The 17,671-nt window shown below is 38.7% G+C and overlaps 1 protein-coding gene across 2 annotated transcripts in view; it reads right to left on the reverse strand.

Moving 5' to 3' along the window:
* Positions 1–311: 311 nt before the first annotated feature.
* Positions 312–17,671, reverse strand: part of LOC114249023 (solute carrier family 2, facilitated glucose transporter member 1) — a 32,152-nt gene continuing 14,792 nt past the window's right edge. For both annotated transcript variants that reach the window (XM_089730132.1, XM_089730133.1), the window contains exons 2-11: positions 13,912–14,061; positions 12,945–13,105; positions 12,271–12,395; positions 11,161–11,301; positions 9,952–10,089; positions 9,178–9,371; positions 6,587–6,799; positions 6,136–6,238; positions 4,978–5,146; positions 312–4,218 (exon numbers count right to left, since the gene is read on the reverse strand). In XM_089730132.1, the coding sequence (XP_089586258.1) occupies positions 4,104–4,218; positions 4,978–5,146; positions 6,136–6,238; positions 6,587–6,799; positions 9,178–9,371; positions 9,952–10,089; positions 11,161–11,301; positions 12,271–12,395; positions 12,945–13,105; positions 13,912–14,061 (1,509 nt within the window). In that variant the 3' untranslated portion in view covers positions 312–4,103. The remainder of the gene's footprint in view (positions 4,219–4,977; positions 5,147–6,135; positions 6,239–6,586; positions 6,800–9,177; positions 9,372–9,951; positions 10,090–11,160; positions 11,302–12,270; positions 12,396–12,944; positions 13,106–13,911; positions 14,062–17,671) is intronic.

A 17,671-nucleotide genomic window follows, 5' to 3' on the forward strand; every position in this document is an offset into this window, starting at 1 on the left:
TAAGCGTCGTTACTAATCACGTCGGGGTCACCAGTGTGAGGTTTATTGGGAGATGAAGGATGAGGAGGCGTGTGCGTTGGTTGTTTGTTGCGTGTTGTCCTCCATAAACCTCATCGGAGCGGTCAATAAAACATTACTTGTAATTACATGTTTATTGGCATCAGCGACCGCGGTGGATCGCTGCACGTTGACCACTGACTGACTAACGTATGCTGCTCATTACTATATGCACAATAAATGCATACTAAGCTAAGCGGGGCGGGGTATAATTCCCCTACATCAGCAATAAATAAAATAAAACAATAGAAGAGTTATATACTTAAAAACTTTATTATAAAGTCGTCGATTAACAAACGGACGTATCGTAATATTACATTGGAAAATTAAAGTAAATATAGTGTCTTTTTTTTAAATGCAATCTTTCTAAAACTAATTTGGTGCGACGGATTGTTCTTCAATATAATTTTACGTTCTACAATTAAATTTCAAAAAAGAACTTTGAAACGGATTGTGCGTTAAAAATTATATGACACTCACGCTGACCTTCCGACGATAAAAAAGAAAAAAAAACATACAAAATATTAAACTTGTGTATTTGTACCAAGCAAAGAGTACCTATTTGCGTGACCACGCAGTCATGGCTACGTAAGCGCACAAAAACTGTTTTTTTTTAAAGATAACAAAAGCCCATAGCTCAGCCATTTTAATCGAAATATTTACAAATAAAAATCGTGTAATAAAACTCAAACCCGCAAAATTATAATCTTTGTAATTATTGATGGTAGGACCTCTTGCGAGTCCGCACGGGTAGAAACCGCCACCCTATTTCTGCCGTGATTTCATTACAGTTTGGTATCGTTCATAGTTTAAATATATGTAGTGTCTCGGAATGGATTGAGAAAGTTCTCGAAAACGAATACCGCTAGGTGATTTCTGATATGATAAAATAAAATAAAAAACTCACGATCTATATTTTACTAGTAGTGCGGTGCGTAGAGTTGCATTTGACGCGAAACTTGAACATACTATAATATAACCTATTCTACTAAATACTACTATATACTATACTATATATACTATATAATCTATCGATTTTGTAGGCAGCGGCTTGGTTCTGCCCCTGGCATTGCTGAAGTCCATGGGCGACGGTAGCCACTCGCCATCAGGTGGGGCGGATGCACGTCTGCCTACAGGGGCAATAAAAAAAATATTGATAAAAATATTCGTTGTATTGTGGTTTATTTCTATTTGGTGTTCGGGATTGGTTTTCTTTATATAAAGATCTTTCTTTAAATAAATTTAAGCAAAATTCTGAGATTTTAAATTTGCGACAGACTTTTATCTAATGTTAGCACGTCATTTGGTGTATAAGTTCGAACATTCGTGCTAATAATGTATACCTTCCCCAAACGGAAGTTGGAAGTATTTTAATGCTGATGCTCAATAAAAAAATACCTCCTGTATTCGTTTTCGAAAACGCTTTTAACACACCCTGTATATAATTAATTTCAAACTATACTTTATATCTTCATAGTTAAGGTTCAATTCGGATTACTGCGAACACGAATTTGATTCGTTTTACTTACACATTAATATTAAAATTGAATAGTAAACATTTTATATCGCAGAGTGAAAGTTGATATAAGCTATCTATATATATATATTTTGTGCTATGTAACCTAAAACATTACACCGAAGCTTACAGTAAATTTATATAATGTATATTTAAGAACATTTGTACTTTGAAATCGTTTAATATAAACTACAATTAAGTAAAAATTGGTAGATAAAGATTATATTTATGTAAAGTCACAATACTTAGTATTGTCTTCGGTTAAGGCGAGTCTTTGACGTAATTAAAACTACTATTACGGTTTAATTTCGCGTTTTCTATTGTCATTCTTATTGGTATTTGACGGACTTGAGTGTGATGAACGGTGTGCTTAGTGCGAGTTTTTTAAAGGTCTCTATAGCGTAAAAGTTAACTGAAATTTGTTGAAACAGTGCCTCTAGCGGCAAACGTAAGGAAACGTTTGAACTCCATACAAACTCGAGTTAACTTTTACGCTATCGAGAACGTTAAAAAACTCGCACTAAGCACACAGGTTTGTTTGCTTTTCGTCTGCGTGTGTATTATCTATATATGTATATATTTAAACGTATATAAATATGTTTCTCAGACTCTAGTATCGGTAACACAGGAAGTAGGTACTAAATTGGAGCCAGATGACCATACGTGACTTTTTCCCCATTTTTGAAGTGAAACTTCTTTAGGCGCTTGAAGGTAAACTTTTTACAGATGTAACGTCACGCAGGTATGCAACGGAAGTATCGAAAAAGAGAGAGAGCGAACGAGATCGATTGAGAGAGAGTAAGACAGGGCGAACGTAGCATGAAGAAACTAGCATGGAGTGAGAGTAGGGAGCAAGCAAGTGAGAAAGATCGAGAGAAAAAGTGAGACAGAATGCTCAGTTCCTACATACTTTAAAACATACGTATAAAGTATTTTATTTTTAATACAGCGCCAACTGTGAGATGTTTTTAATACTAACGTGTGTATGAAACCTCTTGTAGTGAATTTTAATTTAGGATATACGTGAAGTTAAAATATCAATTCACAGAGGGCGCTACCTCATACTATAAAAGGTGATTTACAATTATTTACTAACAATATACTTAGACATTTAGGATAATTGTATTTAAATTTTTGAAGGTTTCACTTCTCGTGTGAATTGCACACATGTTATTTTTTTTAAAGTTCTCTATAGCGTAAAAGTTAACTGAAATTTGTTGGAACAGCGCCTCTAGCGGCAAACGTAAGGAAACGTTTGAACTCCATACAAACTCGAGTTAACTTTTACGCTATCGAGAACGTTAAAAAACTCGCACTAAGCACACAGGTTTGTTTGCTTTTCGTCTGGGTGTTTATTATCTATATAAACATTCAACATATTCAAACGTATATACATATGTTTGTCAATCTCTAGTACTGGTAACACAGGGAGTACTAAATTGGGGCCAGAGGACCATGCGTGACTATTTCCCCTTTTTTTTAAAAATTTTTTCGTATTGAGTTTTCACCTTCACTAAGTGAAACTGTCAGAACTTAATAATCTGCTATTAGTTCGTTTGGTACGAAATAAAACGTGAATAAATATCGAGGGATAAAAGATTATTTGGTTTAAGCGATATATTTGCAACTTTACAGAAGAAAACATTTAGTTTAAAATTTGAAAAAAAAAATGTTTAGCAAAAAAACTTCTTCAACTATTTAAATGGGGTAAAATTAAATTAATGTTCAATTGAAAACATCGAATTGTTCATACTAAAACCAAATATAACGGACCTTTAATAACAGCGCTATGACATGTCCTTCCGAGCGCTATGACATGTCCTTCTTCAAACGAGGCTTGCGGAGAGTACTTAGCGGTAGGCAGCGGCTCGGCTCTGCCCCTGGCATTGCTGATGTCCATGAGCGACGATGACCACTTACCATCAGGTGGGCCGTATGCTCGGAAAAAGTGACGGTAGAAAGTAATTACACCTTCATTATCAGTCGCATGATGACAATTCAAAACGAAAGATTAAACCGTATAACCATAGTAGTATTGATTACGTTACAATACTTATATAATAAACTATAACGTTTAAAATAATGGAAGCGTTCATTTTGGTAGAATTTTGCTTAACTCTATTATGTTATTGAGCATTATGCACACATCGATTTATCTTTAATTATAAAATAAATTTAGTTCTAGAATTATTCTTTCGTACGACTATCAGTGGAGAATTTATAATTAATAAAAAATATACATCCATTTATAATTTGGCTAACACGCTTCTCGCGATTTATGGAGTCTTACTACAATTACATTTAATAACAAAACAATTTTCTACATTACGAAGTTCAACTTCTACTAACTATAATGGGTAAGAATTAATAAATCTTTAAAAAAATTAACAGAGAGACTAATGAAGTCGGATTCTAATATTATTAATATAAGAATAGAATAGAAACCAAGCCAGTCTTAGTTTATAAAATGTATAGAGACACTGAAATACGCGAATAATATACTAGAATAAACAGTCTGTACGCGATGACGTCATACGTCAGCATCACGCGATTGTGAAGTACTGAGGGGTCTGGAGCGGAACCCTTGGCTGCATAGTAGTGATACTTGAGCCGGAGTCTTTCCTCGTGTCTCGGGGAAGTACAGTCTGCAAAACATACAAGTTGATATTTTAATGATAATTTTTTTTTTTTTTTCTTTTTCTATTCTATTCTATTTTAATGATAATGATAACCTCTTCGGTCCATATAGGCAATTTAAATAGTCACAAATAACGTAATGTAAAAAGTAATCGTTTTAAAGGATTTTGGTTACATTAACCCGACCATTTAACCGATGTTGATTAACCCGTGGTGCAGCTATTAGCGCTCCTGACTTCTGGATGAGGATCTATGAATTCGAACAGATTCTACAATACAATCGAGAATTCTAGATCAACCTCACGTCTCAAAGAAACTGGCGGCTTTCACGATGTGATATCTATGGGCTCCAGTAATTACGTAACGCTAAATAGTTGTGAACGACTGGCCAAATAGTGGAATACAAAAAACCATCCATCACATACAGGGTTGTATATGATGGATGTGCAGAGTGAGGAGACGTTAGCGAGACAGAAAAAGACGTATGAGGTGTGAGCGAGACAGAGATAACGAAAGGGCATGCCGTGACTATTAAAGTCGACGCATTATGAACTGAGGCTTCTCGTCATAAATCATATTGATCTGTCTGTCTCGCTCGCACTTACAGATCTCCTAGAGAGGTGGAGTGATGTGCGTAAGAATTATATAGTAGACGAATTTAGATATGAATAAAAAACCAACTCGATTGAATATTAAGCTCAACTATCCTAATCTAAACCTGATGATCGTGCGCTAAAGTTAATTATCAAAAGTTCAAAATAACTGACCTCACAAAAACGTACAGGGCTGCGGTAACGGCGGAGAACACCAAGAAGGAGTAGGCGCCGATGGTGTCCCGCATCGTTTGGAAGGACATTCCGATGAGAAAGTTCCCCCCCCAGTTCGCCAACGAGCCCCACGCCATGGCGGCGGGGCGCGGAGCCACCTCGAACATTTCTGAAACGAATTGTAGAAATTGCCAACTTCTTTTTCTTTTCCTAGCTATTCTAGTAACCTCGAGGGTTTTTTTTATTGCTTAGATGGGTGGACGAACTCACAGCACACCTGGTGTTAAGTGGTTACTGGAGCCTATAGACATCTACAGCGTAAATGCGCCACCCACCTTGAGATATAAGTTCTAAGGTCTCAGTTTAGTTACAGCGGCTGCCCCACCCTTCAAACCGAAACGCATTACTGCTTCACGGGAGAAATAGGTAGGTTATTCTAGATTCACCGAACTAGTAGATGAGCTCGTGGGGCTCAAACCCGACGACGTTGCTAACACGAACCCTAGCAAGAGCCGTGCTTTGCAGAATCTACCACCGGATCGGAAACGCGACCCACTGAGAAGATCCGGCGAGAAACTCAGTGGGCTGTGTCTGTGGGTTAATTTACTCGTCGAGCCCTTCGTCGCAAGCGACGGGTTCGACGAGAACGATGACCGGTACTTCGGGTACCTAAAAGCACCGTTAGTGGATGGGGAGGAAAACGCGTCTCAAAACGTTCTATTGCATTAGACGAGTGACTTACCGCGTCGAGCTGTTAACGAAGCCGACCCAGACGGATATAAAAAAAAAGCACTTTGCACACTTCCCTACTTTTTATTTAAAAGAACTTAATTTACATACATTATTTCACTGAGTGACTTCCGAATTCCCTATTGGCAGAACAGTGCTGCGCGCGGTCTGAATGTTAACTGAATTTTAAATTTGGTATATTTGTTTGCTAAGTACGACTGCGCGGTGCGCTTTAGTTGTGTGAGTGACCAATCTGTATACGCGTCAATGTAGGCGTGACAGCACGTACCGTTAGCAAAACAAAAACTCATTAATTCACGTTATGGATTTCACCCATTTTTATATTCTATATTACTATTTTGCAACATCTATACGTATAACTAGACCTTAAAACATTTGTAGGTCGAAATATGTTAAGTATGAACTCACCGGACGCAATAAAATACGCTATAGGTCCAAGACCGAACCCGTATGCGATGACGTAAGACAACACGGCCACTATGCACACGTACGGCATCCAGGGCGCCGCGTCCTGAAATATAATTTAACGGAATATAATATATAGAGGCTCGTTGGTTTTCTTTATTGACTCGTGAAATCTTCAAAAGAGTTCACATTTTAAAGCGGAGTTGTAAATCTAGAAACTGTCGATTTTTTATTTGTCCTATTAATTGTTTATTCAATGATCAGTTTGTCCCATTAATAGTTTACCCAACGATCAGTTTGTCCTATTAATAGGTTGATCCAATGATCAGTTTGTCCTATTAATAGTTGATCCAATGATCAGTTTGTCTTATTAATAGTTGATCCAATGATCAGTTTGTTCTATTATTAGTCGATCCAACGATCAGTTTGTCGTACGACCGCTCCATTGACCGACCATGTAGTTGAGAGCGGCGGCCAGGGCGGCCAGGAGGAGGGCGGCGACGAGCACGGAGCGCAGCACGAGGGGGCGGCGGCCGGCGCGCGGCAGGAGGCGCACCATGAGCGCGGCCGTGCACACGTTCACGAGTCCCGCCGCTATCGTCGCCAGCTGAGCCTGGTACGCCGTCAGACCGGCCTGCTCGAACATCATTTGCGAGTAGTAGAACACCTGAAAATTTTATCGAGAAATCATTCGATGGATTTGTTATAAATCGTTTATATGAGCGCGAAAGAAAAATGACTTAGGGGACGACTGGTCTGAGCGCCATTTAGATTTTTTTGAAGTCAAGTGACGTTTTTTTTTTCATCATCATCATCATTTCTTACCCTTCTCTCAGTCACCTGGGGTCGGCGCTACATGCTTTCTCCTTCCATACTCTTCTATCATATACCATTTCTTCGCTCACTCCCCTCTTACCCATATCGTCTTTCACACAATCCATCCATTTCTTCTTAGGTCTACCTCTTCCTCTATATCCTTCCAAATTCATAGTTAACACTCTCTTACCAACCTCATTTTCATTTCGTCTCATCACATGTCCATAGCATCCCAAACGCGCACTCCTCAGCTTCTCTGTCACAGGTGCCACTTTCAGACTTCCTCTAACATATTCATTCCGTATTCTATCCATTCTCGTTACTCCACACATCCATCGCAACATTCGCATCTCTGCTGCATGCAATCGCCTTTCATCCGCCACTTTTGTTGTCCAACAAGCTGATCCATACAAGACGGCAGGCCTTATTAAGGTCTTATATATCTTCCCTTTTAGGGGAAGAGGAATGTGTGAGTCACATATGGTGCCCGTGACCTGCCGCCATTTCATCCATCCTGCGTCAATTCTGTGCCTCACAGTACGATCCAGTTCACCGTCGCTTTGGATAACAGACCCTAGGTATCGGAAGTCTTGACATACTGGCAAAGGTGTTCCGTCGAGGGAAATGGTTGTAAAATTGGAGAGACCGCCAAAATCACAGAACAGATGTTCGGTTTTCGATCTGCTGATTTTTAGGCCAACACTCTCCAACTTGCATCGCCATTTCTCCAGCATGTTTTTTTTTTATTACGTAAAATTTCATGAGCTAACAAAATTACGCAACAAACCCTTCTTTTCGGTATTTCAGTATTAACAATGACTGTAAATGTCCGTAGACGTGAGCTGCCAGCAGTTATTGATGTGAGTTTTTATAAACCAAGAAAAAAGAAGAAAACTCGCTTTTTAACGTATGGTAATTACTCCTGTGTATAATCCACGATCTTAAATGTCAGTATATGTTTGTACTTCAGCGTGTAATCTATGGAGAATCTGTAATCTATATAGTATCTGTGATAAAAATTTGGCGGATTTTTTGGCAGGAGCGCGAGGAGTGAAGGTGTGTGATTTGCTTCAATTTGTCTATTTAGTATTTCTTCAGGTTTAAATATATAGTATCGGAGGTTTATTAACTGTTTAATATCTGTGAAAGTGCACAAATGTGGGAAAATGAAACAAAGCCGCTGGACGTAACTTCTCGTGATCCTCCAAAAAGTCCACTGAAAAAATCTCAGTAAATGACCACCATTTTACTGCGATTATATTTCATCCCATATCATCTCATTTCATTAAATTTCATCCCAGTTGATTAATGTCTCAAATTAATCATCTTCATTTCATTTCACTCCATATTATCATTTTTCATACAATTAAGAAAATAAAGTAAAATAAGACATGACTTAAAGGTCTTAGTTACGAGGTCACAAAATCTCTTAAAAAAAAAAAAAAAATTTGGCGGATTTTTTGGCGGGAACGCGAGGAGTGAAGTTGTGTGATTTGTTTTATTTTGTCTATTTAGTGTTTCTTCAGGTTTAAATGTGTAATAATGGTGGTTTATTAACTGTTTAATATCTGTGAAAGTACACAAATGTGGGAAAATGAAACAAAGCTGCTGGACGTAACTTCTCGGGTTCCTCCAAAAAGTCCACTGAAAAAATCTCAGTAAATGACCACCATTTTACTGCGATTATATTTCATCCCATATCATCTCATTTCATTAAATTTCATCCCAGTTGATTAATGTCTCAAATTAATCATCTTCATTTCATTTCACTCCATATTATCATTTTTCATAGAATTAAGAAAATAAAGTAAAATAAGACATGACTTAAAGGTCTTAGTTACCAGGTCATAAAATCTCTTAAAAAAAAAAAAAAAATTTGGCGGATTTTTTGGCAGGAGCGCGAGGAGTGAAGGTGTGTGATTTGCTTCAATTTGTCTATTTAGTATTTCTTCAGGTTTAAATATATAGTATCGGAGGCTTATTAACTGTTTAATATCTGTGAAAGTGCACAAATGTGGGAAAATGAAACAAAGCCGCTGGACGTAACTTCTCGTGATCCTCCAAAAAGTCCACTGAAAAAAACTCAGTAAATGACCACTATTTTAATCAGATTATATATTTCATCCCATTTCATTTAATTTCATCCCAGTTGATTGATGTCCCAAATTAATCATTTTCATTTCATTTCACTCCATATCCATATTGAAAAAACAAGGAAGAAGTACTAACCGCGTTGATCCCGCTGGTCTGCTGCCCCGCTTGTAGCGCCACCACCAGGAGCAGCGGCAGGCGCAGGGCAGGCTCCCGCGCCACCTGCAGCATCGAGTAGCGCTGGACGACGGACGCCGTGGCCGCTTCCTCGCGAAGGGTCTCCAGCTCCGACGCCAGCAGGCTCATTGAAACACCGCGGAGACGACTCAACTCTGTTAAGAAAGGTGAATTACCAAGCATCTGTATGGTTTCCCCGGTCATCGTTATCGTCGAACCCGTCGCTTGTGACGAAGGGCTCGACGAGTAAATTTACCCACAGATACAGCCCACTGAGTTCCTCGCCGGATCTTCTCAGTGGATCGCATTTCCGATCCGGTGCTAGATTCTGCGAAGCACTGCCCTTGCTGTGGCCAGTGTTAGCAACACTCCGGTTTGAGCCCCGTGAGCTCACCCACACTGAAATAGCCTCTCAAGACTATCATCATAGGTAGGGAAAAAAACGAAAATTAATTCGTGAGGGAAGGTAGTCGTGGACATGATTAAAGTGAGTCATTGTTTTCAAGTCTCTGTAAACTTGGGCTTAAAGTCAGGAGAATACCTAAGTGTTTATTTCTGTATTCTGGTTATTTGGTGATTTATTTCAGTTCGGTTGAATTAGAGATTGTTTGAGAATCACAAATTTTTTTGTGTTTAAACTGTTATTTTTTTAAAGGCTTTTGCTTCTCAATCCTAAATATATCATAATATAAATGATATAAAAATTTACACGATTCATTCAGAAATACACGGTACCTTCCAAAGCTTTTCCTTCGTCGCGTTTCATAACGTACAAGTACTTCGGGCTCTCCGGCAATATGAACAGTATGGGTAAACACACAATGACTAGAATCGCGTAAGCCCCTAGCAGATACGGCCAGTTGTCCGGGCCCCCTGTGGACGAATGTGGAACTTTAAGGGGGAATTAATTCGTAGCGTTTATACGAGAGATTTTGTAGGTAGGACGATATTAAGTTGTTCCCGACAGTATTAACTTGAAACATCATCATCATCATCATCAACAGCCCACAGTCGTCCACTGCTGGACATAGGCCTCTCCCAATCCACAGCACTGAGCCCGGTCTGCGGCTCTCCTCATCAACTTGAAACAGCTATCATTTAACGTGTTTTGCTGTAACATAACCTCTCTTTGAATTTTAATCAACAATACTTTACAATTTGAAGTCGTCGTGGCCTAAAGGATAAGACGTCCGGTGCATTCGTATGTAGCGTATGCAACGGTGTTCGAATCCCGCTGGCGAGTATCAATTTTTCTAATAAATTACGTACATATCAAATATTCACGATTGACTTCCACGGTGAAAAAATAACATCGTGTAATAAAAATCAAACCCGCAAAATTATAATTTGCATAATTACTGGTGGTAGGACATCTTGTGAGTCCGCACGGGTAAGTACCACCACCCTGCCTATTTCTGCCGTGAAGCAGTAATGCGTTTCGGTTTGAAGGGTGGGGCAGCCGTTGTAACTATACTGAGACCTTAGAACTTATATCTCAAGGTGGGAGCGCATTTACGTTGTTGATGTCTATGGGCTCCAGTAACCACTTAACACCAGGTGGGCTGTGAGCTCGACCACCCATCTATGCTTAAAAAAAAGTAAGGATGAACTCTGCTCCGATGAAGACATCATCATCATCAACATCATGACGGCAAGTAAAACCGACAATATAGGTATGACCTGAGTTGTCCATCTTAGAAATTTGAAGCTGGCCGCATCCAGTGAAGTGTTCCCATAGTGAAAAATCGCTGTTTTAGATCGTCCTCCCACGAGACGACAGCTGCGTGAGTCTCAAATTGGCTCATGAAGCCATGGGAGCTGGAGTGACTTTATAATAATGTATTTATCCTCAAGGCAAAAAGATAATTTCGGAAATGACATAAGACTGCGAAAATACCCTGAAGAGAATCTCGTTAAGTTACCAGCTAATTGTTTGAAACTTACCCAACAAAAAGTTCAATCCCATAACTTGCCCAACAAGAACACCCACGTTGACCCCCATGGGACACGCGACACCCATGGCTCCAGTTAGTCTGGGCGGCGCCAGCTCCGTCAGGTACATGGGAACTATGCTGGTAGTCAGACCTGGGTAATGAAACAATTCATAATTTGGAATTATAGGATAAACTCGAAGCCCGCACGGGTAGGTACTTCCACTCTATTTCTGCCAAAAAGCAGTGTTACGTTTCGACTTCAAGGGTGAGACAGAGGATATACAATTGAGACGTAGACCTCATGTCTCAAGGTGAGTGGCGGCTTCACGATGTTTCGGTAACCACTTAACCGTTTAATCAATAAAACTATAAACAAGAAATCTTCTAGTCAACTGTTAAGGGGGCGTCCATTAATTACGTGAGGCATTTTTGAGATTTTTAGCCCACTGAGTTTCTCGGCGAATCTTCTCAGTGGGTCGCGATTCCGATCCGGGCGTAGCATTGGTTACCAGCCAAAAGTTAGGAAAAAAAGAGAAAATTTCAATCTCCTCCCACCCTAGAACATCTCAAGTAATTAATGGCCGTCTAAGGAAGCAATCAGGAAGACTACTTTAAATTAATGTGACTACTTAAGACTACTTTTAATGTAATAATACAAAAAAATCGGATTAAAAATAAAAAAAATATCCTTTAAAAAAACTTTCACTCCTTTTATTTAGTTTAAATAATGAATTAGTCACATCACTGTACGTTTACCGCCATCTAGTAGGAAAAAGATGAACGAAATCGACATTTCGAGAATAACGATTTTCGAGAAAGATCGTTTCGAATATTAATGTAAGTACTGGCTTCCAGAGAGATTACATGACTTAAACGAGAGCATAAAGCTCAAATTTAAACTTCGATACGATAAGTGCTGTAAGCGGTAGGCAGCGGCTTGGCTCTGCCCTTGATATTGCTGAAGTCCATGGGCGACGGTAACCACTCACCATCAGGTATGCTCGTCTGCCTACAAAGGCAATAAAAAAAAATAAAAAAATATTGGAGTAACCAAATTCACTTGACATTAGTTCACGTCGTTTGGTTAATTGTTGCCTAAAAAAAAATATTGAACACGTACCTCCGGCTAGACCGACTAAAAGTCTCCCGATTATAAGCATCTCCACTGAATTTGCCGTCCGGCATAGCAAGAAGAGCAAAGCTCCCGCAATCCATAACGCGCCAGTAGCGATCGTTGCCATTTTTCTGGAAAAAAAAGAAGAAAGATAAGCAAAAATGTATCAATTGACAACGAAATAATGAAATAAATAAAACCGTTTGACTAACTGTAATCTTTAAATCTGTTCTATTGCAATGTTTGACTTATTCCTTGAGTTTAGCTTTTGTTAAGAAATTGTATATGAAACATATGCTCTGAGTGTTAGTTGCAATGTTTAACTTGTTCCTTGAGTTTAGCTTTTGTTAAGAAATTGTATATGAAACTATACTTACTGTATACTGTGTATGTAACTACACTGAGACCTTAGAACTGATATCTCAACGTGGGTAGCGCATTTACGTTGTAGATATCTATGGGCTTCAGTAACCACTTAACACCAGGTGGGCTGTGAGCTCGTCCACCCATCTAAGCAATAAAAAAAACATATGATCTGAGTGTAAGTACAAGTCGTTGTTAAAGATTGTTTAAGCTTAGAATTTCACGTTTGATCTCTTGACTAAAACTAGCGAGACGCTCGCCGCGACTTTTAACCCCTTCATGATTATTAAGAGATGTCTTCTCCCAAGCAAACTTACCTTCCGAGGCTATCAGCTAAGTACGAGCCAAGTATAGAACCGGTACACCCGCCGACGATGAAGATAGACACCACCGAAGACCAAAGAACATTCATCCATTGCTCGTCCAGCACTACATCGTAACGGCTGATGAAACTTTCATTACAGAATTGTTTTATCACCTAGAATCAAAGAGCTATTTTTTCCTCAATTTCACCTAAATATTACATTTATTTTCTCTATGAATTTTTGAATTGGTTGTTTAGCGCGAATTGCTATTTGCGATAACATCACAAATTCTTGGTATTGTTACGCCGGTAGAGTAACGCCATCAATCTCTGAATAGTCGAACGAATAACGAAGGATCTAGTAGCGCCCAGAACGCTCTAGAAGTAGAACACCATCTATTGACAGATAGCGGAAACTATTACTAGAGATGTGTAGAATATTCTCGATAATTCTAGGGATGAAGTATCGGCTATAAAAGCGTTGTAGAGATAGCACGCAGTCAGTCACTTATCGGAACTACTCGAAGCGAAACAGCTAACGGATCACCTGAAGCGAAGCGGAACAAGCGAATTGAGAGTTTTAAAGTGTTTGTAGTTTGCACTTTTAAAGAGTATCTTAAAGCGTTTGTGAAGTGTTTATGTGTTCTAAGTGTTGAATACAATTTTTAAGTTGTACTTTGGTGAAATTTTATTTATCCCGAACCCCAGCGCGTAACAGCATGTACCTACTTATCCGTTCCACGTTCCACTTCTATCTGCCAGGGCTACGACATGTTCGTCTTCAAATAATAAATAAATATATTGTTCGCTTTTCAATTAACTGGCAATTGGTTTCAAAGGCAGCAAATTTTTTTGTTTTTAAACACATTACACACAGTCCATCGCAATTCAGTAATTATCGATTCTACGGTAGTAGTTGGATAGGTAAATAAAAACTTGTAACTTAACCCGATTGCTTGTATAATTCCGTCGAAAATTACCTCAGCCGGTGTATTAACGACACCTATATTATATCCTACAGGGACGGATGATCCGATGGTGGTGATGACTCCGGCCAATATCATATAAAACGACCACCCGGTGGCTGTGTACTCGTTCGTCTTAGTCCAATGCTGGTTCTCATTGAATACCTGAAAAATGCAGGTCGACCTAATTAGTTAATGGGGTCTATAATATAATTTTAGGTCGCAAGGTCTCTCGGTAGAGAGCAACTTGAGAGTTAGTAGACTTCTAGAGATTTATCATTTTAATTGAAAATAAATTTCTCCTCCAAAAACAAATGCCGTGTTACTTAAAACACACTCCAGTTTTTACCATCGATATTTAAGTTAAAACAACTCTAATTACACTCTGACAGTAAAGGAAAAGCAAAATAAAATCACTAATTACGATATTCATATTACTCTAATACTGTCCTATTGAGTTTTGAAGCGCTCTGAACGGTAGTTTAATGCTTGGATTGCAGATGTCCATGAACTATAGTCACCATTTACGACCAAGAAGGATCGGATTCTCCCGATCCACTAACGGTGCTTCTAGGTACTTCAAGCACTGGTTACCGTTCTCGTCGAACCCGTCGCTTGCGACGAAGGGCTCGACGAGCAAATTAACTCTCAGACACAGCCCACTGAGTTTCTCGCCGGATCTTCTCAGTGGGTCGCGTTTCCGATCCGGTGATAGATTCTGCGAAGCACGGCTCTTGCTAGGGTTCGTGTTAGCAACGTCGTCAGGTTTGAGCCCCGTGAGCTCACCTACTAGTTAAGGTTACGCTGGAATAGCCTCTCAAGGCTACCAGATTAGGTAGGAAAAAAAAAAAAGAAGGATCTGACTATCTGCTAATATGTGCAACTTATGTATATCGTTTACTGAACAAATATCGATAGCTATATTTGAATTAGGTACCTATTATAGCTGAAATATTGAATTTATCATTGATCCCACCACGAAATTCCTTTATGCGTGAAACCCGTTTGATGAGTGGTCACCGTTTTTCATAGACAGCATTAACCCTTTGAGGACCAGAGTTCACACATATTGGACTAAATACTGTTACATTACATTAACCTTACCATAAAAGGGTTAATCCTAAAGGGCATTAACACTTCGACTGCCATGTAGGTCACTGGTGCCCTAGGCGGCGCACTGGTGGTAGGATGTCTTGTGAGTCCGCACGGGTAGGTAACACCACCCTGCCTATTTCTGCCGTGAAGCAGTAACACGTTTCGGTTTTAGGGGTGGGGCAGTCGTAGTATTTTAAGAACTGAGACTTTAGAACTCATATCTCAAGGAGACATTTACATTGTAGATGTCTATAGGCTTTGTTGACTTTGCCTTCTTCTGTTTTTAATGTGTTTTTTTATCGCTTAGATGGGTGGACGAGCTCACAGCCCACCTGGTGTTAAGTGGTTACTGGAGCCCATAGACATCAACAACGTAAATGCCGCCACCCATCTTGAGATATGAATTTTAGGGTCTCAGTATAATTACAACGGCTGCCCCATTCTTTCAAACCGAAATGCATTACTGCTTCACGGCAGAAATAGACAGGGTGGTGGTACCTACCCGTGCGGACTCACAAGACGCCCTACCACCAGTTTTGGTGTTTTAGGTCTCTTAGAAATAGATTCATCCTTAGCATCTTCGAATTCGCCTTTACCAGAGTCTATTATATATTCCGGCGCCTTGGTAAGAAATTTGAGAGAAATGGACATAATTATTTCAGTGCGCCACGTAGAGCACCGGTGACCTACATGACATTCAACGTATTTAATATAATATGAAAACTAAAAGCTATTTAAAAATAAAATCCTTTTATATATAACGCAAAGTTTATTGTACTAAACTCGCTGTTTACATAAATCTAAATACGTACAGATATCGAATATCGTGTAACTAACTATGCAATTAACACCCTAAATATTAAGTTATACAAAATAATTGAGATCATGGTATTTTTTCAATGCCTTACATATGAATATTGTATGACTTACATGACTAGTAATTTTATTATCAAAAATACATTTTTGAATGTGTCAAATTCAGAATCAGTTACTTTGAGTGTAAAGAATGTAAAGTACTTTATACTGAAATTACGAAAAATCTTAAATCATTACTTTAAATGGAATATCATAAAACAGAAATGGCGACCTTTAAAATTTTCACTAGTGACTACTGTGGACGCGCGAGTTCATGTCCATCCTGAGGAATGCGGTAGTGCTGTAACCTAATTAATTATGGTAATGTCGATAATAACTACCGATTTAGTCAACAGCTGTCAATTTGGTTTAATGTTACTTAAAGTAATTTTGCAATTTATGAAATAAAATAAATGTGATAAGTAATTACTTGTTTATTTTTAATAGAGAAAAATATTTTTAAATTCCAATTCAATCACTATCGAATGAAAAGACAACCGACAGATCAAAGTTGGAATCAGTATATATCTTTTTTCAATAGGTTTTTTTTCTATCTGAACTTGTTGGAAGCGGAGTAGCCATGGTTAAATAACATACTAGCGTTAGCGTATATTTTCGATATCGATAAGCGCGCGTCACAACCGTCACTCTGAAACGGACAACACTCGACGTCAGACAAATGCGGGCAGGCGGGCGAAGGCGGGGCGAGCTGTCCCCGCGCGTCGCCTCTGGCCCCGATAGACATGAACTCGCGCGCATACAGTAGATGCATAATATGGCCAAATTATATTATATATTAGCCAAAATATGGGATGGAAGTTTATCAAAATGTTTTTTTTTTTAGATAATATATTTCATGCATCTACGTATTACACAATCAGTACAATTTGCGAAAAGTTTATTTGATACATTTCGTTTAAACTATAATTATTTTGTAAAAATTGAAAGACTAGATTAGTTTTATATAGAAAAACACGGTGTTCCTAATATCGTTTCTAAAACTTCTTCTGGCAAACCGTTAGTAGCGCGTTCGCTCCGTCGACGGCGCACGGAAAAACCGTGCACACGACGTAAATCGGCCAGTACGCGTTGCAAAGCCATCCGGTGAAGACGAAATACGTCAGAGCCAGGGATCCTCCGGCGTGCGTTGCTGCAGCTGAATTACTGATTCAAGGAATCATATTGATATCGACACGGTACACTGTGTATTCAACAAAATACGTCTCTAGAGCTCCTAAGCGTTCTAATGGCAACTGATTTTGGTATTTTCATTGAAACTATTAACCGGCTTCAAATTGAAAAGTTTCTCAATTTTTATTTGGCCACTTTTCTATTCTCCTATTTAAAAAAAAGAGTGAACCGAGAAATATTTTTCTGTTTCACTTATGTTTGAAGTTGCCTCAACTGATAATGCAATGGTCAAAACACAATGTTACTATTATTCCCAAATTACAGCATATTTATTAATCACATGACTAGGGTCAAGAGTCCACTTTCGAATCACTGAGAGGGAGAAAAGATAGTGATGTTCAAAAACTTCTTACCACCAATGAACCATCAAGACATTGCTTCAATTAAAACGGATTACAAGTGCACAATGACATGTTCGCAGATTTAGTGACAATGATGCTATTCTTGAAAATGTCATTATTTTTAACTAAAATTGCACATGAAATGATTTCATTATAAATGGTGAGAAGCATTTGAAGCGAAAGAGCTAATAACTCAGATAGTTAATAGTGCGTTCATCACTTTTTCACACACCTTTGATTTATACAGGCCTTACAAATTTCTCAGTTATAGCACTTTTTAGGACTTGTTTTGA

Source organism: Bombyx mandarina, chromosome 10, assembly GCF_030267445.1.
Source record: "Bombyx mandarina strain Sakado chromosome 10, ASM3026744v2".
Lineage (NCBI taxonomy): Eukaryota > Metazoa > Arthropoda > Insecta > Lepidoptera > Bombycidae > Bombyx > Bombyx mandarina.